This window comes from Eleginops maclovinus, chromosome 16 (assembly GCF_036324505.1).
Source record: "Eleginops maclovinus isolate JMC-PN-2008 ecotype Puerto Natales chromosome 16, JC_Emac_rtc_rv5, whole genome shotgun sequence".
NCBI classification, from domain to species: domain Eukaryota; kingdom Metazoa; phylum Chordata; class Actinopteri; order Perciformes; family Eleginopidae; genus Eleginops; species Eleginops maclovinus.
Window position 1 is genome coordinate 15,656,040 of NC_086364.1, and position 26,452 is coordinate 15,682,491.

The window sequence follows — 26,452 nt, forward strand, 5'->3', positions numbered from 1 at the left end:
TTTGAATTTCCCACAGGAATGTATTTAAGCGCTCATCAAAATAAATGTTTTAAGTGTAATGCTAAACTTTAGTTTGGTCTGGAATAACATAAGTTAAAAGGGAACAAAGAACACTGCTGCTGTTCTATCTTCAGATGGGGGAATACCGTGTTTCCAAATTTACAACAAATCCAAAACATTTTTTAAAACGAAATTCTGTGTCATAGGCAGTAAATTGCTTATTATTAATTTAGCAAGACAATAAATGATGTATTTCCTGAACTAGAACAGTTTTTTATGGGAAAAGGTTAGACTTCCAGCAGCGGTGTGAAGGGATGCTCTTACTCCAGCTCTGGTCCTGTTGATGGACCAACTGCATGCAAGCTTTTGCAGTGACCTTTGAAACGTCACTTGTGATGAAAGAGGATCAGCTTTTTATGTCGGGATAGGTTGGATGATGATTATCTTTTTATTTTATTTTATATATTTCTCTATGTTTTAAAATGCAGTCAGCCCTACTGTCCCACAGTGTTTTCAATACCAATTCTAGTTTGTGTGATAGAAAAAGCCTCTCATCTTTCCGGAAGCAGCAGATTTGGGGGGGCTTGGTCTGAATCTGTTCAGTCAAGTTAGACATTCATTACCAGGTAATAAAAGGAAGTACGATAAATTGTACCTTCCAAATTAAAGCTTCAGAAGTTCCCTTACAGCATCAAGCACTGGATTCGTAAAATAAGGTTTTACTTTGAAAGTCATCACCGGAAGTGTTATTTTTGCTGTCGAAAGCACAGCAGTCAAACGTGTGGTGTCACTGTCGGAAAACACAGGGATACAAACAAGACTACACTCGGTAACAGCTGGGCTAAATCCGGGAAAAAGGCGGTGAAACGACACCGGTACATGCTGCTCTGCTGCTGGATAAGATGGATGTCCTACACGGGCTGTAGACTTCTGAAGGGCTGAAGGTGAGAGCCTTGGCCCCCTTTCTGCTTCTCATTCATTTCTCCTGCTATAAACAGGTGTATGACAACATCCAAGAAATGACACATTTATTTGGTTCGAGCAAATAATGTGACACCGTTGTATTTTGCTGCTGCTAGCTTGAACAAACTTTGAAGTTGCCTGTAAACCTGGCTTGTAATGCAACGAGCAAAGGATTTCGGCCGTGGTCTAGGCTGCTAGACTAAAATATTTATGCTCAAGATGGTACAGATAGCTGTTCAGGACAAAAACACACATGTATCTGAGTGTGGGCCTGTGTGTAAATAGTGCTGTGATGGCAAAAGCCTTGTCCCATCCTTCCTCTGCTGTCAGGCGGATGCTGTCTGTCAGTGTAGTGATAGCTGATGGAGCCATCATGGCACGCCTCTGCTGCACAGCGGTCTTCACACTGAGGCATTTCCCCCAGACTCACTCAGGACAGGGAAACTGGGAGAGGCCATCAACCTGCCTGTTATGGGAGTTAGCCACTGGCTAGGACTAACAGTTTGAACCTACATTCCAGTGGTGTAAAGTACCTAAGTAGATTTGCTCTATTTTAGTACTGTACTTAAGGACAAATTTGAGGTACACGTATTTCAATCTGTTGCTACTTTGTACTTCAACCCCACTATAATTCTGAGGTGTTCTTTTACTCCACTACATTTATTTAATATATTTAGTTACTTTGCAGTGTTGGGTTAATAATCTGAAATATTCAACACCTAAATAATACTTTAGTTACACCATGAGGAAATCCACAAGCTACCCTGCAGTACACAAAGGAGTTAAAATGAGCTCCACCTTTACCAGCTGTGATAAACACATTAAAGCATTGATAATAATAATAATAATAATAATAATAATAATAATAATAATAATAATAATAATAATAATAATAATAATAACATATTATACATTATTTACCCTGATATTCCTACTTCTACTCAAGTACAAGATCTGAGTACTTTTCCCACTGTTAAATTCACCCTGGGCACTGAAAGTAAAATCTAAACTCAACACCCCTTTACATTGTTATACAGCTCAATTCACCATTATTTTTTAAATAAGAACGAGATAAATATGAATGAGTTTACATTCATGAGGTTGTCGAGCTTTGGGTATTTTTGCATTGAGTTGCAATCTTGTGTAGGGTGTATTACATTTAGGCTGTATTTGTAAAAGAGGTGTGGAAATAATCCTAAACCAGTTCAGTCAAATGCAGTTTAAAACACACTTAAATTGTAAGCTTTTTGATGTTTGAATATATCCATTTATTGATATTCTTTTCTTTTTTTCTTTACTTTGAAATGTACTTTAAACAAAGACTTAATGTAAGGACTCCTTGACTGTCATTATTCTATGTGGGACACCTCTCAGTGCTCTCTGGTATTTTTTGGGGTATTTCTTAATAAAGTATTTTACCTTTTCTTGGAGGATAAATATTGTTAGTGTGCTTTCCGAGTTTCTTCATAACTAACCCAGCCTTTGCAGAGTACAACACAACAGCCTTGTTTTTCAGGATTCTTTGTGACTGGTCTTCTTTCAGCTGCCCCAGGCCCGTTGGTATACAGCACAGACGCAAAGGGGTTTTAGTATTAGCTCCTCTATTCAAATGTCAACTTGAGAACTTAATTAATGTAGCCCAGAAGTGAGAAGCTGAGAGCCTGGCAGCCTCTACACTCACAGCTAAACTTCCATGGTGTATCTTTCTTACTATAACTTTTTGACAGGCAAAGTGATATATTGCATACCAGAGTGAGACTAGACGTTAGGGTGTCCTAGCATTGTTATTCATTTAATAAAACAGTGAAAGGTCATCGAGGAGAGGCTGTCTGTAAGCTCACCGAGGTGTTGACAGCATTAAAGTTGAGGGGAGAAGAGAGGAGTGCGAGACCAGACAGAACTAGCTCTATCAAACTGACCTGAGTGGCTCTGTAATCACATGCAGACCAAAATACCCTCTGCATAACAACACCCCAACAAATACAGTGTGTTATTGCTGTTATGAAGCTACTGGAAACAGCTGTGTGTCCTGTTCAAGATCACAGCGTGTTATTAGGTTCAGGAGGTTTTTCATGCAGGAATGCAGAGTCCGAGTATATGAAGACAGTGTGTACGCTAATTCCCTTAAATTTAATTTAAGTGGATTACTATAATGTTATGTGAAGCGCACAGACCATGGGCAGCAGCTAATATTCAGATGTAGTCTCCAGTAGATGCTGTCACTTGCCGATAAAATCTGTTTCTTTTTACGTTTTTGATTATTATTTTTGAATTGCAATTATTTAATATGATAGTTTATCGTATTTGAATTGAATCATATAATTAAATCATTCGTTGAGATATTGTGTTAATGGTAATGTTTCAAATTGATCAAAACAAGCACATACTAACGGACATTTTTCAGAAAGTCTGATGGGTAAAAATGTGAGGGGAATATGTCAAAATTGCTGGGGTTTTTTGCATTCTTAACTCCATAAGAAAATACTTTTCATTTGTCAATTATTGAATTCACACAGGTGTATACAAAAAAACATTAATTAGTGGGTATTTTATATAGACTCACTACTTATTAATTGAATGAAAACATGATGTATCGTGGTATTGTCATTAATATATGAATAACGAACATCGTGAATGTAGATCTGGCCATGTTGCCCAGCCTTGATATTATCTTAAATTGAATATAGATTTTGGAAATGAAAAAAAGACCTAGGGCTCGCAGACTTTGTGATTTTTATCCATTAAGGAGCTCAACGTTATTATCTACAAAAAAAGGCAGCCCCATTTTTTTTCTACAGTGAAAATATTTAAACACCCACAAACTGACACCCCCACACCGTTTTAAATGTAAACCAAATGACGGCCTACAGTAAGCCCCCTCTTCCGAGGTCGTGCCTGGATTTCGTGCCAGCAGACTTCCTGTCTGGGGCCTGGCATCAGGAAGTGGGGTGCTTGCTCAATCAGGCGGAGGTAAACATGGCCTCTGAGGAAAAAGGAGGGAACATTCCTTCAATGGAGTGGGGAGTACATGTCAATGTTCAGCCGACAAAAAAAACAAGGTTACACTCATGACGTGGGTCAAAAGATAGAGCTACACATGTCAGGGTGATAACTGAGTTCTGTGTGAGGTGAACGACCAGGGTCGTAAAGACCTTTGACTTTATTAGCTTTAAGTGTCTTTGAGTCTCAAAAGTGAGATTCTCTTTAAGCGTTTTCAAAGGAGAAAGACCTTAACAACACCTACTTCAACATCAGAAGAGCTGTGTTACTTTTTGTTTCACAGTTTGTCTCATCGCACAATGCTGTCTCTGAAGCAGACACGTTGAACACCGGTGTCGCAGTTCAGTGTTTCTGTTGATGTCATCTGTCGGCTACTGTTATCTGCTACCAATTTCACACGGATGGGGTGAAGTGTGTTTGCACTTGTCTTTGTGTGTGTAGTGTACGCACATGAAGGTGTGTGTGCGTGTTGTGTACAAAAGGTGGGACGCGTTTGGGTACACACTAGTGCAGTGTCCACACAGATCCTGTGAATTTGTTAATAGGTTGAGGCCATAGGCAAAGAAAATGTGGCACAAGAAAAATGCTGAACAAGTGCAGAAGGGAGTGGGGGGAAAAGGGGAGGGGGGGGTTAGCGCTGCAGAGAGGACACTGCAGATACAGGGACACATGTGACAGAGCAGGTGAAGTGTAGGTGAGGATATGAGCTTTCCTGTGGCACTAAGCTGTGTCACAATTTCCTGAACTTTTATCTACCTGCTTCCTTCAGTTCTTTGATGTCCCCCTCCCACTTCTTTGATGTCCCCCTCCCTTTCCTTTTCCTTTTCTTTTAACAATCAGATGCCATTTCTACCCTGTTCTCCCCTCCTGCCTAAATCTCCCTTTTTCTGCTCCCAATTATTCAGAGGATGGGCCCAGTGTCCCGGTGCCTGAGGAGATGTCTCTGGGTCGGCTCCTGCGGCGTGCCTCCTCCAAGGCCTCCGACCTCCTGACCTTTAACCCCGGGGCAGGAGGCTCATCACTGCGCTCGGGCCTGGACGGCGAGATCATCTTCTCCAAAAATAATGTTTGCGTGCACCCTGCAGAGCCCCTGCCCGGCCTGGCAGAGCACCACCCAGGTTAGGCTGGACTGAAGTAGAGACTGTCTTTCCTGCTGTGTTTCTGTGTGGACAAAAAAGGCAAGCTGTCTAAAAGATAAGATTTAAGAGAAATCTGAATCACATGTCTTAGTTACAGCTGTCGGCCAGATGTCCTGCTGTCAGCATTTCACAGGCTTTTAATATATATATATTCTTCCTTTTTTTCCTGACAATACTGTCCAGACAGACTCAAATATATTTAGTCTGTTTGACTTTTTTCTTTTTGGTATGAAGGATGTGTGATTCTCTACTTATGTTTTCAAATATGAGCATCAGTGGCCTGTGTTGCTGGTTTACATTTTTAAACTTGCCCTGCTATAACTGCTCACAGCATTTTCTCCATCTCTTATCTCATGTGATTGTTAAATTTTGTGTGTGTGTTGTAACGTTGTTACTCACCTCTCAGGGTGTGTCGTCATCCTTTTGTGTGTTTATCTTCTCATGTTTGTCTTTGGGCTGCAGCTCCCAGCTGCTTTTGTCATTTCCTCATAAGCTACCCAACTTTTTCTCAACATCATTGTTCCTAACTTATCCGTGGTTCCTGTTGCCCCCTTCAGGCTACCTGTGCGTGCACACGGAGAGAGATGAGAGCCTGGGCACCACCCTGATTCTGACCTGGGTGCCAAACTCCCGCATCCAGAGGCAGGACGAAGAGGCGTTGCGCTACATCACGCCGGAGAGCTCCCCTGTACACAGGAATGCACGCCGCCGAGGCAGACGGTAGGAAAGCCCTTTCTTAAAACACGCATCTTCAAAGTCTTTAAAATGTCACACCAAAAGTATGTAATTATTATGATAATAATAATACATCTGTTAAAGAGCACTACATATTATTCCAATACAATAAACATAGATTTATCAAAGTTTTGTAATAATTGCTTAACAGCTAAAGGCACATTTGTTGCTATTTGCTATTCTGTTCTTGGAAAACAATGATATTATTGGTCGGAAAATACATTCAATTCAAAGGCTTTATTGTCATATGAACAGTAGCTATAGTGTAGATATGGCAATGAAAGCTTAAACTAAAGCCCCAGGCATATATATATATACACACACAACATAAAACCAATAAAAATAGTGAAAGAAATGACGGATTAGAAATAAAATAGTGCAGGAGAATGTTGCAAGATGTGCAAGTAAAGATGTTGGTATTTTATACATCTTGGCAAAAGGTATTCCCCAAATATTCCTCAAAATCTACTGAAACTTATTTGAATCCTCCTTTGTGATAGAATATTTGTATTGTCATTATTTATTTCAATCTTTCCGTGTACTGTAAACCTTTTTAAATACAAACCACTTTAAATGAAAAGCATGAATTTCCATATCAGAGAAAGCATGTGATTACAGTATGAAACTAAAAATAAAGTTTCTAGTCCTGTAACGCAATTATACCTAATGCTTATAATGTGTTAAACCAACCATCCCCTCCAGACCCCATCCCCGTCACGCAGCAGCCCAGGAGGAAGATGAGGACGAGGAGAGGAACATGACCAGCAGCACCTCCGCAGAGGCAGGAGCGGACCCCTCCTCTCACCAGCAGCAGATGCCCTCCGCGGGGGAGGAGGGCGACGAGGGCTCATGCGAGCTGTCGGACGAAGTGAGTCGGGACAGCACCATGGGCTCGGACTCGGACACGTTCTCATCCCCATTCTGCCTGTCGCCCGTCAGCGAGGCCCTCTGTGAGAGCGGCGGCTCTGTCTTCCTGGACAGTGAAAGCAGGTCAGTGAGAGGGTTGAAATGAGACGCATTAGTTCACTGTTTTGCTATTTAGGAAGGCATTTCAATTTATTAAGTGAAGTTAAGTTTCTTTGTTTTGTTAGTAAGTCTTATAACTGCATCACTGTCCTAAATATCATCAAAACTTAGGATGTGCTTAGCACTCTGTTAGCCGAGTACTTCATACTGCACCGTAAGGCTCTTCTGTTTCTCTCCTCATTTCCTGTCTACTTTTTTTTTCATTAAAGACAGAACATAATAGGAAAAAAAAGGCATTTATAAAAAATGTGGTTTGTTGTGTTGTTCAGCACATAACCATCATAATGTTGACAACAGTTTTTAGTTGACAACAATTGAAGCAACAACTATCTGGCGTCACTGGACCTTTTTAAGTTGCTTTGGAAATGATTTAGTTCCAGAACCGCCTTATCTCTGTTGGAGCTCTAAAGGCTTGCTGTCAGATGTTCCAGTCCTGTTGTGTCAAGTATCAAAGAATTCGTTGCACAAACTTGTTTCGGTTTTTGTAATTGCCTCTTAAATAAATAATAACTGTCATTGTCAGGCCTTTGTTAGAGATGTCACATGCAGCTCTTTGCTTTTGAACTTAATTGGGCTTGATTTTATGTTGAAAGTATTTATTTACAAAATCAGTTGTGCAATTACGTTGTTATTAGATTTTAAAGAGCCTGGGGCGAGGGACACAAGGAAAAACGTAATCTGTAATCAGGGCTGTAGCCAGAATCCAAAAAATAAGGTCCAAGCCACTGAATGCCCCTCGTCCTTAGCTATACTAAACAGACGTCTAAAAGATTCCTTTTTTATTTAGATTTTTAACATTTTCTTTATAAATATTGCATAATTTAAGCTTAAGTGTTCTTGGCAATTATTTCTACTTGAAAGAAATCAGATAAAATGATACTGATGTGTAATGTATGCTAAATGGTATTTCAAAGTCAGAGAAATGTCAAGTTTATTGTGTAGGCGGGTTGGTGTTTTTCCTGCAGTTCCTACCTCCAAAAATAATACGATGAAGGGACCGGACAGGAAATGTAATTGCTTTCAGACCGAACATTTCATCTGAGAAACTCTAAATAACAAACTGTTGTAGCCTTTTGTAGCATTCTTACACAGATTGTTATTTGTTTAAAGTTAATACAATTGTTATAAAAGGTTGTTTTTTCAATTACTCTAAGCTACCACAAGGCGGAGCCAAAAAGGAAAACAATGATTGCACAGTAATAACTTTGCTCTGAGGCCACAAGGTGGCTTACTGCTCTACAGCTGTATGTGCCTTTACAGGGAAAGCAGGTAGATGACTTCAAGTGGGTGGCATGTATTGATGAAGATGGGTTCACCTACTTAAAGCAGCTCTCAGTCCAAATGTCTCATCATTTCACAGATGGCCCAAAATAAGTCCCCAAATCCTGCGAACCCAAAACCTCAGCGCTTCCAGAGATTCTTCTCTAATCAGGCGAGCCATCTGGACAGTGATTGTGTGGCTGTTCGGACCTCACGGCCATTTGACTTTATGATTCCCTCCGTGGCCGTTTCCTCACGCAGCTATTTGGCCTGACATGTTGCCTAGAATGTGAGCCTGTGTCAGTGTGTGTCAGGGAGAGTGAGAGTGTGTGTTTAGGCCTTTCTAACCACTCTCAGACCCCAGCTTGCTGTAAGTGCAGTCAGTGTGTGACTTGGCAGCACTCTCTGCTTCACAGCTTCTAACCTTTTACTCTGTCCTTCTCTTCCTCCATTCCTCTGCGCTTCACTCGCTGTTAGTGTCTCTCTTCAGCTCTCTGGCACTCGTCCCCGTCTTTGCCTGTTTTTCCCTTCCTCGGATTGTCCTCTACCCGTCCATTCCTTTATTTTGCATCCTTTCCTCTTGCTCATTCTCTCTGTTTTTTCTCAATATTGTTTCTTTCGGTGTTGCCCACCTCTCAAATATCTCTCCCCCTCTCTTCCCTCACTAAAGTCTGTGTGAAGCCCTTTGATTCCCAGTGCTCCTGGGGTTGTTGTGCTGGGCTGAATGTCAGTTCTCCGGATTAGAGGACTGAAGAGAGCGGAGCAGCAGCCAAAACCCTGGAACCCACTCAATCTCTCTTTCTCTCTCCCTTGCTTTAATTGACACTGTTAAGGGGCCAGGAACTGGAAACATGTCACTTGGAATCATTCAAAGAGAAAGAACCGCGTATGGGAGTGCAAGAGCGGATGAAAAAGAGGGGGAGAAAGAGGAGAGTGGTGGGAGAGGGCAAAGAGAGGAATCCACAGCAATCTCTGTCAAGCTTCTTAACAAGTTCCTTCAAAGTTTACCAGAAATGTATGAAACCTCTGCTGACCGTCCTGACTTTTTCATGCTTTACTTGCAGATGAAAGTAAAATATATCACAGGAGCCATAAAACAAAGCAACAACAACTTTTCACTGTACTAAACTTTACTGTCCACAAGTCATTACAGTATTTTATTCTAATTAATATCTGGGTACTGGATATTTAAAACTAAACAATAAAAAAAACAAAGTAAGTCATTAAAAATCAATTCACTTTTTAGGATTTATTGGACCCCCTCATGGACGTTTTTACTGGATTGTTTTACAGCTTTGAATCAAAAGTCTTTTTTTGACATTGATCAATACAAAAAGGTTTACACAAAGTAGATTTAAGGGCTTTACAAGTATAATATACATCTGTAGGGTTTTGTCTTAACCGGGTTAGAGGTGCTGCCTCTCTGTCAGCGTGCACCCTCAGACCAAAATGGAGATTTTCCCCGTAACATTTTAAAGTGATGCCAGAAAACAATATTTCTGTTCCATCAAAAACGGTTTAATTATGAAATACAAAAATATGAAAATCGTCTCAAAGCGTCAGACGGCATAGACAGCTCTGTTTTTACAGAGCTCCGAATAAATAGGGGATGGATGGTTATCCGGTCGGTCTGCCGGTGGACGAGTGTCAGGCAGCAGGCTTACACTGATACTGTAATTTCTGAATCAGATCGGTTCTTTTACTGTCCTTTTTCTGTAGAGGAAGTAAAAAAAACTGTGATTCTGGATTTATTTGTTATTTGATGTGGAATATATGACTCAGAAGCTTTAAAACATGAAGAAACTATCATATCACAATATGTATGCCTGGAAAGTGGGCGGGGCCGTCATTTGAGCCGGAAGGGACATTAGTGCCATCATACTATATTTTTCTAGAAAAACCCCTGTAGTAAAATAATAAAACGTTGTGGGTGAATCCTTTTTATAGGCCCTATAATAATCTTCCCATTTATCTTCCAATCCCCTTTCTAGTGGAGACATACATCTGACTTTAATGCTTGCTACTGGTTCTGGGAGTATTACGACACCACATTACTCAAAAATAACACACAAATCAGCGTCAGATGTTTTCCTCCTTTTTTCAAACTCCTCACTGTACTGACCACTTTCCAAAGTGTGCACTGCAGAGAGCCCACACCACCCTCTTCACCCCCCTCCCTCGTCTCTCCGGGGATTATCTGAAGGGCCTGGGATCCCTGGAGGCCCGTAGCCCTCTGTCCTGGTTCTCAGGGTGACCTGGCAGCATCTTCCCCAAGGGCAAAGCCTCATGTACGAGGAGCGAGGTGGTGTAAGGGCCTCGGGGCAGTTTTGATCTCACCTTGGCCTGGTGGGACATGCCTGACTCCATCAAAACAGCTTGTTTACATAATATTCTCTCTGTATAGTGACTGCTGCCTGTGTTTGCTGCCTTCAGAACAAGAGCAGAATGAAGCTGTTGACACCGACAGACGTTGTTAATCGCTTCTTATGAGTTCACGCTTAAATGCAGCACAGCAAGCATGGCAAGAGTCTTGTTTCTCACCATAATTTCCATGGTTTTTGCATTTTATTTATATGCAGGGAAATATGCATTTGGTTCTTTCAAGCGTGCAGAGAGAAGGGAATGATGTAAATGGCCTAGAAGGCCTTGTTAACACTGAGCTTGACGGTCATCATACTTGTAAAAAAGCAAGTACAGTAGTCATTTAAAATGGATTTCAGTTTGCTTCACTCCTTAACCAGAGCCGTCTGCGCCTCTCGCAGTCTCCTTGTATTCTGCTGTCTGGTTTGTGGCGTGATACACGAGACCGTGAGCAGTAAATCAGAAGATAGCAGATAGCAGAGGAAACTGTGCAGCTTGGATTGATCGGCCTTGTTATTTTCCCATCTGCTTACGGGGAAATGATTAGCCAGACATGATTGATTCAGGTTGTAATAGATTGGACTGGGCCTGCCTCCTACGTAGTTTCAACGTACCAACATGCCTCTTGTGTAAAAAAGTTGTAAATATAAATTATTTTAGAGGGAAAAGTTACATTTTCCTCAACAATACAAAACATTTTTCATACAAATAGATAACAGAAAAGTGTATTTATGTAGCGCTTTTCTCACACTCAAAGTCGCTGGATAAACAGTTCTTTTTTTATTACTGGAGGTAAAAAAACTATGACTCCTGTTTTAATGATTTAAATAAATAAAAAGTAAGTGTATTTGATGGTAGTTGGTAAGCATATAACTTCATGTGGAAGTCTACTTCTCAAATTACAGCTGGGTTTAACACATTTCTGTTTCTCAGCATTAGCATGTCTCAAGACGTGTTTGAGAGAGCATTATGGTCATTAGCTATGGTCCTGTGTGTGTGTGTGTGTGTGTGTGTGTGTGTGTGTGTGTGTGTGTGTGTGTGTGTGTGTGTGTGTGTGTGTGTGTGTGTGTGTGTGTGTGTGTGTGTGTGTGTGTGTGTGTGTGTGTGTGTGCGTGTGCGCAGTTGTGTGTCTCCTCCAGCGGCTCAGGTTTCAGTGCCGGGAACAACATGCTGGCCATGGGGGAATGACAGGGGAAATTGGAAGGCAGACAGTATGATTTGTGTGTGTACAGACTTCCTTGTGTGTGTGTGTGTGTGTGTGTGTGTGTGTGTGTGTGTGTGTGTATGTGTGTGTCCTCAGAAGCCTCCATGCATTCCTCCCATTCTCAGCCTCTTGGTAGAACCATACTGACACACAAAACAACAGGACAGAACTGAGCTATATGTATGCACAATTATCCCTGCGCTAAACACCGCTGGTCTCTTTCTACACATTATTTATTACCATTGTTCCACATAGAAAATGACCCCATTTCTGGATATGAGGCACAAAAAAGGAGAGATTTTTAGGGCTTGAACAACAATGTCTCCTTCCTTTTGATTTCATAAGAAGCATGACTCAGAATGAACTCACAATGAATCACATACAAATTAAAACAGGAAAATCTCATTCTCTTTTTTTACGCCAGGGAGCTGTGCGAAGAGTCCATGACCCACTCTGTAAGCTCCGCCTCCAGTCTGGACAGCCACGCCCCCTCCGAGAGCGGCGGCCAATCGCAGGCCGTGCGGTGGGAGGAGCAGCAGAAGGTGCTGGCTCTGGAGCAGTTGTGCGGTGTTTTCAGGGTGGACCTGGGTCACATGAGGTCGCTGAGGCTCTTCTTCAGGTAACAGGGGGCGCAAAGGTCACTGAGGTCATGTGGGGGCCACTTTTTTGCGCTACTGTGCAAGGCCTGACACAAATTCTGAGGGTTTCAGGATGGTGTTGATTTGTTTTTTGAAAATGAGTTGGGGAAACAAAATGGTTTAATTTTATTTTTATATGTCTGTTACTGCCCTAATAAGCCCCTTCCTTCACATTTATTTTGTGAATCCTATATTCTTACAGTCCTGAATCTTTTTTTGATGCCCTTGTAGTGATGAGGCGTGTACCAGTGGCCAGCTGGTGATCGCCAGTCGAGAGAGCCAATATAAGATCCTCCATTTTCATCATGCTGGCCTGGACAAGCTGTCTGAGGTCTTCCAACAGTGGAAGTGCTGCAGGGAAACTCAGCTCAAAGACCAGGTCCGGTTTCAATCCAAAATACTTTTTAGCAGCTAGTTGTATCAAGACTTGTTCAGATGTTCTTAGTTGTGTGCTCATATTTAGCTTCTGTGCCCACTTTTTATGCTCATTCCATTCTTATTCTGTCAGGTGGCAAGTGAGAAATCTTGCATGCAGTTTTCTATCCAGAGGCCCACCCTGCCTTCGGCTGAGACTCACCCCGAGGAGAAGCTTTATCGACGGCTGGATGTCACCACCTGGCTACGTCACCTCAACCACAGTGGCCAGGTGGAGGAGGAGTATAAACTACGCAAGGTTTGTCTTTTTGGGTCTGCATGTTGTTGTTTTTTTATATATAATTTACATTTGTGTTTCAGGTACACAGCCTTTCATGATTACAGTTGTTTGTTCAAATAAACTATTGAGACTAACATTGCTTCCATAAAATTGTAGATGACCTTACAACTAAGAATAAAAATACTCATTACAATTTCTAATCATGTCAAACAGGCTGTTAATTGCATGCCTTTAAAAAAAATATGCATTAAACATTGGATTTCAAATATAATGACAATAATAAAAGATGACAGCAAAAGTAAAAGATCACTCTGAAAAAGAAAAGAAAAATAGGTTAATACAAATAATGCATTTGTACATACACTGCCTGGCCAAAAAAACAAGGTCACACACTCTAATATTCGTTGGACCGCCTTTAGCTTTGATTACGGCACGCATTCGCTGTGGCATTGTTTCCACAAGCTTCTGCATTGTCACAACATTTATTTCTGTCTTGCATTCATTTTTCGCCAAGATCTTGTATTGATGACGGGAGATTCGGACCACTGCGCAAAGTCTTCTCCAGCACATCCCAAAGATTCTCAATCGGGTTCAGGTCTGGACTCTGTGGTGGCCAATCTATGTGTGAAAATGATGTCTCATGCTCCCTGAACCACTCTTTCACAATTTGAGCCCGATGGATCCTGGCATTGTTCATCTTGGAACATGCCCGTGCCATCAGGGAAGAAAAGATCCATTGATGGAATAACCTGGTCATTCAGTATATTCAAGGAGTCAGCTGACCTCATTCTTTGGGCACATAACGTTGCTGAACCTAGACCAGACCAACTGCAGCAACCCCAGATCATAGCACTGCCCCCCACAGGCTTGTGACCTTTTTTTTGGCCATACTTTTACAAATGAATTTGGCTTTTGGTGTAAAAGATATTACTTTCAATTGTAGCATTGTTTATTCCACCAAGTCGCACTTCAAAGATGGATTCCTTTCGTTTTCTGAAGTACAGCTTTTTTTTGCTAATACCACGCATAATGAAACCCTGTGATTTGCTTCTGTTTATTGTCGGTATTTGATGTGGCACACTAAATGCCTATCAAGCGTTTCATTGTGGCAGCATAAGCCTCTCACAAGAAATATAGACTGCCCTAAAGGACTGAAACCTTGGGTAAACCAAAGAAAGTGTACCCACATGTGTTTAGATTCATCACAGGCAGGAGATACTTCCTTCTGTACATGTGTTTTACAATCCTGCTGCGTCACCTGGAAAGCAAAAGGTCTCACCTGCTGCGTTCCATACAGTCAATCTTCCGCTCACTGAAAGTAATATTGAAAGTAAATGCCACGGTGTGTAACTTTCAGTTTGAATCTGTAACTTTCTGGTCTTTCAATAATGAGATGGTTTGTCTTGGCCAATGCCCCCCCCCCCTCCTGAGTCATCTGAGTTCTCTTTGATTGACTCAAATGAAGGTTTACCGTCTTTCTGAAATGACTCAGTGGCAGTTAGACTGTGACCAAAAACATTTCCTCTGTAAACAGCCAAATGCAGAAACAGGAGTGCAGTGTTTTCGCTGGACATGCACATTACAGGAGTTTCGGTTTTGCAGCATTTTGCACCACCTGTTTTTAACTTTATTGTTATGAGTGTGCTACAGTATTGCGAAATGGACCAAGTGTTTCCTCGCTGCTTGACAAGACAAAAATGCTCCAGTGTCTTTGACCCCAACCATGTCCTGTATAGCGTATATGAATTGTTGCCATCAAATAGGAGATACAGGGTCTCATGATTTAACATAATTATACTGAAGCACTCTTTTGTACACCAATCAATCCTTAAAATAAAATCAGAGTTTAAAATCCTGGATCAAATGTTTTAAAAACCCCTTGAAAATATTCAGTGATTGTAATGTTGTGTTAAATGTCTCTTCCGTTGTTTCTTGTCTGTATATTTCTCCGTGTTGATGTTGCAAATGGAGCTGCTGTGCAAAAAAACAGTTTATCACAGTGAAGTATCATGGTCTCAGCCTATCGTTATACTTATGAGACATCAGATGTAGTTCTGTAAGATGACAGCTGAGGGCAGGCTCTGTCATCTACACCACTGTTTGCATATCTTGTTTGAAGTGATCCCTCCTTGTATGCCCCCTGTTTGCCCTTTTGTAATCAGCACATTTGTTCGCCTCCCACTCTCCGCCAGGCCATCTTCTTCGGTGGTATCGACCCATCCATCCGTGGCGAGGTGTGGCCCTTCCTGCTGCACTACTACAGCTATGACTCCACCTCCCAGGAGAGAGAGGCCTGGAGGCTTCAAAAACGCACAGACTATCATGACATCCAGCAGAGGAGGTGGGCAACAGCGTGATAGAAATAGATATGCATTTTATTATGTAGAATCCTGCAGATTTTCTGGCTCCCCCCAAATAAAGGGTTACAGGGTTACAGAAATCAAGTCATTAAAAAAAAAAGACTGATCAAGACACAGCCGTATTCTTGACACTGTGAAACAGCAGGTTAACTGTCACGTGGCAGCAGTATCGGCTGCCAAACGCTCAGTCAGTCAAACATTTAGCCATATGTGAGTCTGTTGTGGCTTCTCATCGCAGGCGCTGAGCAATCAATACGCTCAATCAGGGAAGTGTTAAGGGGAGGTGCCGAGTGTGAAATAAAATGGTCTCTGGGGAGAAAATATGTCAGCGGTTATCAGATCATATTCATTGGAAGGAAAACACACACACACACGCACACACACACGCACACACACACACACACACACACACACACACACACACACACACACACACACACACACACACACACACACACACACAAACTTCCTCTAAATCTTTATTTGTGTTCACCCATCAAACAAAGGTTGAGTGTGCATGTTGGACAGGTTTCATCTGTATGGCCTATTAACATTTTAAATACGTCAGAAGGCCTTATCGAAGAGGGGTAATTACAGCCCTTGTTCTGACTTTGATGTGGATTCCTTTAAAGCCTGTTTCACTGAACAGCCATCAGGGCCATGGGTGCATCATTAGGAGGAAGGGCACACGGCCACGGTTTTGTTCCTTGTCTCCTCACCTTCTGCCCTTCCCTTAGCCTTGATAACCAAGCAGCTGCAAAGGGAAACAATGCAGCTATTGTAAGTAATCCTTATAGTAACTTTATTTATTGGACTTCTGCAATAATTGTCAGTTGTTGTTAGAAATTGCTAACATTTATAATATACATTTTATGGCCTACAGTCATATGGTTTACAGCCAAGTGTGCAGTACCTCTTTGAGAACACAAAAAGCTAATTAAATCCTATAATATGATAAACAAACACACAACAACGGTCATACATATGCTGCATTTCTACATCTACAACTTTTTTCAGGTATGACTTGAAGGCCAACCATATATTCTTGCCTTTAAATAACCATACTTGCACTCAAACACTGTTGGTTATGATAATGAGTTGTCTGCAAGTCGAAATTCTGTGAAGTTACCAAAAGATTCAATTATAATAATAATTCAAACGTACCCTGAACAAAAGTCATCTCTGGCTGGTTTGAAGAGGAAGTGTTTATATGTAATGTTGCTGCACCAGTGACTCAAATTCTTGTTCTATTTTTGGTTCATATTTGTGGAAGATAGGAGGAAGTTAACTTCTTCTTTGGTAAAACTCGACATGTTCTGAACAGGGCGGCAGCTAACAATGATTTTTCATTCCTGCTAATGTCTTGTTTTGTCTGACCAACGGTCAAAATGCAAAGAGATGCAGGTTTCAGGACACAGACAACAAGTCGTTCTTTGTGAGAAGCTGGAATAAAGTTTGTTGGAGTTCTTGTTCGGAAAAATAATAGTTTTATTGTTTTTACTTTGTGCTGATTCCTGTGTGTTTCCTTGTTGAGATGTGTGCATTTTAAAGGCCCATCTGGGTTTTACAGTGCAAACAAACTTACTCTATAAATGCTTTGGGATTGATCCATGCTATATTCGCTATAAGAATGAAAGTAAAACAAAATGAATAGCAAATAGTCCGGAGCAGTAGTACTCTCTACAACTATCATGCTTCTATTTAATGTTAACACTACAGTTTTGCTTCAATACACCGGCCTCATGCATATGAAGTGGTGAAAACATGTTCTGAACTCCTTGAGTCCTCCAGAGAGAAAGATAACTCGGTGTTGGGGAGGGTCCAACGCACAAACACACAGCGGTGAAACTAAACAGTTGCGTGGCGTTGCATCAGGTGTGCGCTCATTATTCCTGGTGGGGCCACATGGAAAACAAACAGTGTTAATTAAATCCCCTCTGCTTGTTAGGACTTGAGTACATTAGTGCCACACACAGAGAACACTGCTAATATAGTCCCTAACTCTTAGAGGGATGGATGGTTGATTTGTTGTTGTGGTTTTATCCTCAATGGAACAACGGGGGTTGAAATACCCCTTCAGTCCCGTGCTTGCCCACCCCCACAGTTCATTTGCATCTACTTAATTACCCTTATTTCCTGAGAGGTTGCAGTAAATCTTGATCCTTTCCTATTCTTGTCCTTTTAAAATGATCTTCACTGGCTTTGTGTAGTTGACTAAGGGCTTTTTTATTTATTGTATCTCATTTTTCCTTTCCCGCCTGGTTTATTTTTCAGATTGTCCATGAGCCCGGAGGAGCACAGCGAGTTCTGGAGAAAGGTCCAGTTCACGGTGGATAAAGACGTGGTGAGAACAGACCGCAGCAACCACTTCTTCAGAGGAGAGAATAACCCCAATGTGGAGATCATGAGGTCAGACCACTTCTCTTCATTTCCCCCTTTTTACCTCTCATGATCTCTATCTTTGTCTCTCGTGCCTTCACCTTCTCTCAATCCATCCTTATCATTCCCATTCCTCAGCCCAACGCACATGCGTACCTATTCATTTCATATTCTGAACCCTAGGGGAGCCGCAAATGAGTTTCATGCTTTATTGACTCCGACTAAGCCGTCTGAGCACTTTTGATGCATACTCGAAGCTAATGGCTTTTCTAAACGAGGAGCAAGAGGATTTAAATAGCATATTAGTTTAGTGACTCTCATCGAGGCTCCTGGTATTTGTCTAGGTATTATGTCTCATGCTGCTTCTGTGGCCGGGTGATCCCAGCACTGCACAAATCCAGATGCACAGCACTTATCTCAAGCTTCCTCGGTCATCTCCAGCTATTGTACGGAAATGTCACGGATAACTTTGGGGCATTGGCTCTGAGGATGTAATTCCATCTTTAGATGCTGATTTTTTTTTGTTATGTTTCAAACACAAACCCACTGTAAAGTGCGCTTCCCCAAAAAATCCTCTAAATTACATCTATTTTTACTGATAACAATAAAAAGAATTCCTCAGGGTTTCCTTTTGTTTCTACAATCCTTACTAATGTGTGAGGACTGCCAGGGAAGTTTACTTCAAAGTAATATATAAAATATATACATATATATAAGAAAAAGAAAATCATTAATTAAGGTCCCTGGTTACCAGAAGAGTTGTCATAGCAACCGCTTAAGAAGGGCTGGTCATGCTTTTCAGGGAATTACCAGCAATGCAGAAACACATGCTGGATCATTCAGTGTTTGGGCGGGACCGTGCTTTTAGTGGTTTGGCTGAACATTTCTATGTGAGGGATGTGAAAATGTTTATGACACTATGTTGCTATACACTATTGGATGTTCTGTTTTCTGCTGAGATGTTACAATGATGTCCCTGTGCTGTGCTTGACCCAGGCGGATTCTGCTCAACTATGCAGTGTTTAATCCAGACATGGGCTACTGCCAGGGCATGTCGGACCTGGTGGCCCCCCTGCTCACTGAGATCCAGGACGAAAGCGATACCTTCTGGTGCTTCGTCGGCCTCATGGAGAACACCATCTTCATCAGCTCGCCGCGGGATGAAGACATGGAGAGGCAGCTGGTAGGTAGAGTCGGATTGTGGCATATGAGTAGAATGAAGCTGGCGTTACTCTTCTGTTAAGATGCACATACAGGCGGCAGTAAAGTCCATCTGAAGTGCTAGTCCGATAGTCGAAAAGGTTTGGAAATCCAACATCTGTTTCCTGAGTCCATTTCTGTCCATTTCCGAAACCGACAATCACACGTCAACCAACTTCACGCTGTAATTGGTCAGCAGTGTGAAGGTGTGAATGAAAATTAATTAAATTCCCTAAATTCTAATAACCCCTAAACATTAATACGAAGCGACACTGAGAAGGATCATTGTCTCCAGACATTTATGTTGATCATTTTTATTATTTTTACATTTGTGACACTGTTACCGGGTTCAAACACATCTATTAAATGTGTGCATCCTGGAGAAGCATTATCCCAGTACAGAAGAGTACTGATATCATCAGAAAATGTATGTGTTTGTAAGACAGTGTGTGTCCTATCTTGCCGCCTTCAGATGTACCTGCGGGAGCTGCTGCGTCTCATGCTGCCCCGCTTTCACCAGCACCTGACGGGGCTGGGGGAGGATGGCCTCCAGCTGCTCTTCTGCCACCGCTGGATCCTGCTGTGCTTCAAACGAGAGTTCCCCGACACCGAGGCTCTGCGCATGTGGGAGGCCTGCTGGGCGCACTATCAGGTCAGGGCAAAGTCTGAATGGCTCCTTTGCATACACAAGTTTGTGAGAAGAACTTTGTATAAACGAGAGCACAGACTCTCGCTTGATTTCTGCTGTTTCACTACAGCTTCACATTTTTTATGATTTTCAGGAAGCATGTAGCTAAAATAAAATTCTGCATTTAAAACAAAATCCCATGTCATCCCTTTAAAGCCTGTCTCTACGGACTATTATAATCCTCCTAAATACCTTTAACATGTCATACTCCTTCTTGGTTTTGAAGGGGTTTAAAGGTTTAATTCAACAGTGATATTCTTTCAGTAGACATTCAACATATATAATATCCAATATTGATTTAGTTCACTTAAAAAAGATACATTTCAAGTTTCCTTCAGGCCTCACAGCTTTTCAAATGAATGTTGTGAAACGTAATAGACATTTCAATAATCTCAGATATGATTCAGAATATTAAAAAATATATATCTCAGTCTTCCTGCTGTTATGATTTTTACCTACAGGTGCTGATAGAGGAGATAGCAGAGTAAAAGCCTCGGTTTAGACAGTTGAATGCCGCATATCGGCCAGAAGCAAGAATTTCAGATATTTTTTTTTTGTTAACTTAAAATTCCAAATACTATACCTTCAAAATTTGCATTTTCCTTGAACTGGGTTTCTTGGTAGATTTGCATTTTGTGCTTCTGTTTTTTGTCTTTCCTGTACAAGAGATGGTAGGCCATGTTTTTATTTTTAGGGCCTTAAAAAACGGCTAATTTGCAAATATTCCTGCGTTTGTGTTTAGGTGTAGACTTGCTGACCAACATTTTCCCCTCTCTTTATAGACAGACTACTTCCACCTGTTCCTGTGTGTGGCAATCATTGTTCTCTACGGGGAGGATGTGTCAGATCAGCAGCTCGCCACGGACCAAATGTTGCTCCACTTCAGCAACCTCTCCATGCACATGAATGGAGAGTTGGTGTTACGCAAGGTAAACAGCAGTAGATGCTCTGGGTTTTCCTGCCTTTTCATCACCTGTGTATAGGGTTGCAAAGAGCTATAAAATGTCAGCAAAATGTCCACAACATTTTTTCATCATTTCTGCATAATAAGGGGTAGCTAGACTCTGGAATTCTTCACACAATTTTGAAGGGTAATACAAATGAAACATTCTTACGGTCTTTAGGATTCAAATCTAATTGTAACCACGCCCTGCATTTAGCAGCACGCTCTTCCCTCACATGATCAGTTGCCATCATAACATTAGAAAGAAATCTAGCAAATCTACATCCCTCTGCATGCACAGTGCATTCTCCTTTAACATTTGTTTCTATGGTAAAACATTAGTTTTTTTAATGAGTTTTCTGTTTTAACCCTAAGTTTAAAAAGAGCCAATGTTGCTGTCTCAAGGTTTTAAAGTACCTTTCAGTTTGAGTTAAGATGCTACCTAGCATCTCACCACATTGTATATATCTGACGCTTTAATAGATTTGACAAAGAAGTTGATTATGTATGCGTTAGATATTGTCAAATGTTTCAATCATGTGCATATGACATGTTAAATGACATAGTAAATAGTGCCGGAGCAATTCCCATAAGATCCCCTGAATTGTCTTTAATGCCTAAAAGATGTAACCTTGAATATTCCCAAACATTCTGCATCCCCACGTGTGTGTCCCCATAATAAATAGGACGTCATTCATCCTTAAATATTAAAATCATCTGTGGTTATGAACATGCTCCACAGACTGCTGAATTACATTTATCAAAAAACGGCATCAGTAAGCCCTCCCTAAGGCTGCAGCGAGGCTCTGACATACTGTAACCTGCTGCAGCGGCCTTGAGGTGCAGGATGGGATGCTGCCGTGCCATGCAGAGGATTGATGATCTGCTCCCCTGCTATTGTGTCTGTGCCTGCCTCCTCATGTTTATGGATGCTGTGTTGGTACGGCTGCAACCACAGGCAGTGCGCTCATGTTAGCATGCGGCTGGCGTGACTCCTTTTTGTTGTTGCCTGAGATTTTGCATCCGATGCATGCCGGCTTTTTAGCTAGCTGACCTTGGCATTGTTTTGTTACCAGACTCGAGGGTATTGTTTAATCTTTCCCCACTATGATATCGGCAACAAGCTATTTAGCATTCCCTGAATTTGGTTCTTGTCGATACAAAGTTCCTTTCACTATTTGGTTCATTCTGACACTTTCGCCCTTGCTCTTTCAGGCCCGCAGCCTTCTCTACCAGTTCCGCCTGCTACCCAGAATCCCCTGCAGTCTACACGACCTTTGTAAACTGTGTGGCCCGGGGATGTGGGACAGCCGCTACATCCCCACTGTGGAGTGTTCTGGTGAACACCCGGACTCGCAGAGCTGCCCCTATGGAGGCACTTCCACCCCCCAGCCCTCCTCACCCTCCCTCTCAATCACACCCTCGCCCTCGCCGAACCCAACCCCAACGCCTACACCAGAGGGCAAAAAAAGCTCTAAAACCAGGGATATTTTCACCTTCCGGAAACAGTCCTGAGGGCGGGGGCTATGGGGAGCTTTGCTGGTCTTTGCCCCATGTTGGTTTGGATCCAATCTGCTGGATTTCGGAACAATTTGTCCCCCCCTCTGACTCCTCTCCCCCAAAGTCCCTGCTTCTACGATCTTACTGAGGAGGTTTGTCACTTGGTCCTTTAACCTGGTGCAATGTGGAATACTGTCTTTCCAGAATGGTATTTACATCGTTCAGTATCACATGATTCTGCGTTGAGGAAGGTTTGCAGCTGGAAGTGCAGCAGAGCAAGAGGCTGCTCTCCTCTTGGTGCAGGACAGACAATCACCAGGGGGAATGTTGCTCTGGGGCTACTTCAGGTTTGAGTCTGCTGCTGGCTTGGCATACTTCCATGGGCTTTGTGGGCAGGGGTCACATGAGGGTCTGAGGCAAGCAGCCCAAAATCGTGCAGACTGCTCTGACCGAGGTTCAAATGTAACTGGAGATTCATTCACGGGACTTGAACTTGAACTTTTAAAAAATGTTGCCATGTTCTCACAATGGAATACTTGTGTGAATATCAAATTACATGAGCATATCTCAAGCCTGAGCAGGACATTTTTAACACCAAATCCACATCCTCTGTGTCAACAAAGAGGGGTTGACCTACAAATGATATTATAACAAATGACTGGTACTCTAATTTTTAGTTTGATTTTGTTTTGAAACAAGTGAATGTCTGCGTTTATATCAGCAATTACAAATATTTAGCAATATTATAGCCTTGCATGAGCAATTCCTCGACATATACAGGGCACAACGTGTTTCTTGGAAAACACTCAAGCCCAAAACAGAGGTAAGAATGTGTTGACATGACAAACACTCGCATCATGACAGGGCTCTGCATATTTCCTCATCAGAAAGACGAAAAGGAACATTCACAAAATATCACTGTTGAAAATTGTGTTTCCCGACAGGCGGGAGGAAGCCAGGCATTTGTTTCCTTCTGGTAAGTCACAAAGGTTCTCCCTACCTGTCGAGACAGGAGCTTAATCATTTCCCGTAAGATATCATTTCAAGCGTATTGAGGCATTGGATGGATATGATAGCGTTGTCAGCCAAAGAAAGAATCGATCATGTTTTTATCCTGACAGAAAAATAGACCACTTTGTGTTTTACTAGAAGACTTTTTTTCTTCATGTTGAGAAAGGCTTGTGAAAAACAGACAGCAGTGTTTTTGTTTCCCTTCAGTGTTCTCTCCCCTTTCACCTTAAAGATGAATGACAAAGCACTATCAACACTCAGAATCAGTCCACATGAATGTATCTGCTTTTTTGTGTTTCTTCTCACTCACCAAACTGTGTGTGTGTGTGTGTGTGTGTGTGTGTGTGTGTGTGTGTGTGTGTGTGTGTGTGTGTGTGTGTGTGTGTGTGTGTGTGTGTGTGTGTGTGTGTGTGTGTGTGTGTGTGTGTGTGTGTGTGTGTGTGTGTGTGTGTGTGTGTGTGTGTGTGTGTGTGTAAACTGGAGTGACCTCCAAACATCTGGTAATGAGTTGGGGAACAGCCGTAGAGGCCCCCCCCCCCAGACCAGTCTCTTTAATTACAGCTGTGATCATAGGGAGAAAAAGAGAAGAAAAGTTGGGACTCTTTAGAGAAATAATACAGGACAGAGACAAAAGGGACGATCTAAGCTTCACAGAGGGATAGAGAGTGATCTCCATCCTGCCTCTGTGATTTGCAAGTCCCTGATGTAAAGATGGTCTCCCCTCTGAGGCTTTTGAGTGACACTCCTGGGGCTGAAAACATCTTCAAATTGCTGTTAAAATGTAACATTAGGACCTTCAATCAGCAAACCCCCCCCCCCCCTCTCTCCGTTTCTCTTGTGGTCTCTCGCTCTCTCACTCAGCAAGCAGTCTCTGCAAATGACATTCATAACTGTTCCTTTCCCCCATTAGTTATCATGTGCAGCTGCTTGCTAGAAATGCACGCAGAGTTTTAAATGGACTTTAACCCCCTCACAACCCCACCTGGCGCCCTGCGCACTTGCACCCTCACTCACTCTCACACACGCACTCACACACACACACACACACTCTTTGTAAAGCGACCTTGAGAGTCCTGAAAGGCGCTATATAAAATTAATTTATTATTATTATTATTATTATAAAGATTGGGTGGCTCCGGTAAAATGAGCAAAGTCAGAGATGCACGATGGAAAACTAATTGAATTGTGTGTGTGTGTGTGTGTGTGTGTGTGTGTGTGTGTGTGCGTGTGCGTGTGTGTGTGTGTGTGAGAACTCATGAATTTTATTCAAATCCTCATTGAAATCACATTGTCTGCAAAGGCACCGTAAATCACGAGCCTCCTTCATGACTACTCCTATTTAAAGGGGTTTTATCAGTCATCACTGAATGTACAATGTTGCTCTATGGTATGTCGATGTATTACTGTACACATCTCAGAGAAAAAAACTAGCCTATTCTTATGGTGGGTATTAATGAAAACACAGGCATACAATGTTTTACAACAAAACGTATCAAGCATTTGATTTCTAAATGCTTTTCTGCTGGGATTTACAGAACCACCACCAATGCTTTTCATCAATAAACACTGATCCAGTAATGGAAGGAAGTCTGTCTATTGTTTTTATTATTTATTATTTAAGATATTAAGATTCATAATAGAAAAATAAGGTTATAATCAAAATAATGTATGAATTCAATTAGATGCATTTATTGAAAAACGAAAAACTCTGTCATGGTAAAAATGCGGTAAATGGTTAGGTTGTATTGTAAATGATAAAGTAGAGATAATGACTGTATTTATAGTTTCTGATTTAGCAGAGGTTCACAAATTAATAATAATACTTATTGCTTTGACCTACTTTGCTTTGTGGACATAAATGCTATGCTTATAATCTCCATACAGTCCAGTTTTTGTGTACTGTTTACTGTAGGAATCAATATAAAAGCATTAATGGTACATCATGACAGTGAAGCCAGTAAGTACAAACAAATATTGATCTCCAATAACTGGAAATTAAGACTGGGTGATCTTATTATAGATTTTCAGTTTGAGATATTCAATGTCAGTAATATCTCAGACCAGGAAGTCAAACAGCTGCAGGATTTATATCATGCTGACTTCTTAGATGTGTGAAATCAAGTTAAGGGTGAATTTTATATGAACAACATGCTTTTACTTTGTGATCCCATGCTCTGCAAACCAGTTTGACTAGACAGTGTGGAAACAAGATATATCACAGTTTCCAATTCCCTGGAATTGTTTACTCTGGTTTTCCAGCAGGTCAGCAGGAAACCACTGATGTGTTTGCACAAAGCTAACTGATTTACTGGAGAAAACGTAACCTCAGCAAGAGTAAAAACTGTTATCATGTACAGGCCCAACAGGCACTTAAATCCATGCATAGCTCTAATAATGATTCATATTTTTGTTAAACTTTCTCATGTCTACCCCATCTCTTATATTGGTGACTCCTATCAGACATCCACATCACTTGATCTGCCTTCTACTTCCGGCAAACATGTTCTCATACTATGAAATAAGTTGTGCTTTATAGTGTGCCTTCCTTTAACTTTGCAAACATAAAATACACGAGGTGTGAATTCTGCAGGGGATATTCTTTCCTGTTTTCTGACAAACAATATAAGGCCTCCCAAGAGAAAAAGCAGCAAAGCAGACGGTGTGTTTTTCCAGAGTTTAACCCACAGTCTTATCAGCTCCTGCTGTTTGTTTTGGCTCTTTGACAGTGTATGTGTGTGTGTGCTTGTGCGTGTGTGTGCATGTAGGTGTGCGTGTGTGTGATGGCTCAGGCATTTGACAGCGATCAACTGACTGTCACGGACAGCTGTGTGAAGATAGCATCAGACAACGTCGTCAGGTGGCTTGAAAGTGAAAGGAAGACTTTGGGCTGACAGTCGTCTTTAGGGAACAGCTCTGGCGGTGCAGGTATTCTGGTTTACTCTCTGAGGGGTTTCAGGAAAACACAATTTGAACCATTTTTTCCCTGAAGGATCCACACGTAAAGACTACAAATTCTGCAGTATTTTTATTCCCATTGACTGATCTAACACTCCCTTTCATTTCTCTCTCGTCTCTCTGTTTTAACCTCTCACTATATTAACCTTGTTGATTAATGCAAGACATTGCCGGGTTGAGTATTATGGGTTTCAATGGGAAAATGAGTTGGAAATTATGTTAACCTGTACCACGAGATTGCCCAGGGACCTAATCCATTGTAAGCAATTCTCCACTGTACGTGTGATTATTATGCCATCCAGAGACCCCGCTGCCTGTGATGTGGGGGCCAGCCTCCAATTACAACCCATTAGCCTCTGATTGATAGCTTCACTGAGGGCTAATGCATTACTACAGCAGAAAACAAGATAAAAGGGAAAATGTCAATAAATACAT

The 26,452-nt window shown here is 41.6% G+C and overlaps 1 protein-coding gene across 1 annotated transcript; it reads left to right on the top strand.

Moving 5' to 3' along the window:
• The first annotated feature begins 774 nt into the window (after positions 1–774).
• On the top strand, positions 775–24,654 carry tbc1d16 (TBC1 domain family, member 16). Its single transcript, XM_063903132.1, has 13 exons — positions 775–944; positions 4,869–5,081; positions 5,660–5,822; positions 6,540–6,827; positions 12,113–12,307; positions 12,558–12,705; positions 12,835–12,999; positions 15,174–15,322; positions 17,616–17,750; positions 18,717–18,903; positions 19,393–19,572; positions 20,391–20,537; positions 21,767–24,654. Exons 2-13 carry the CDS (start codon positions 4,901–4,903, stop codon positions 22,064–22,066), a joined length of 2,238 nt encoding a protein of 745 aa, XP_063759202.1. The 5' UTR covers positions 775–944; positions 4,869–4,900; the 3' UTR covers positions 22,067–24,654.
• Positions 24,655–26,452: the final 1,798 nt, after the last annotated feature.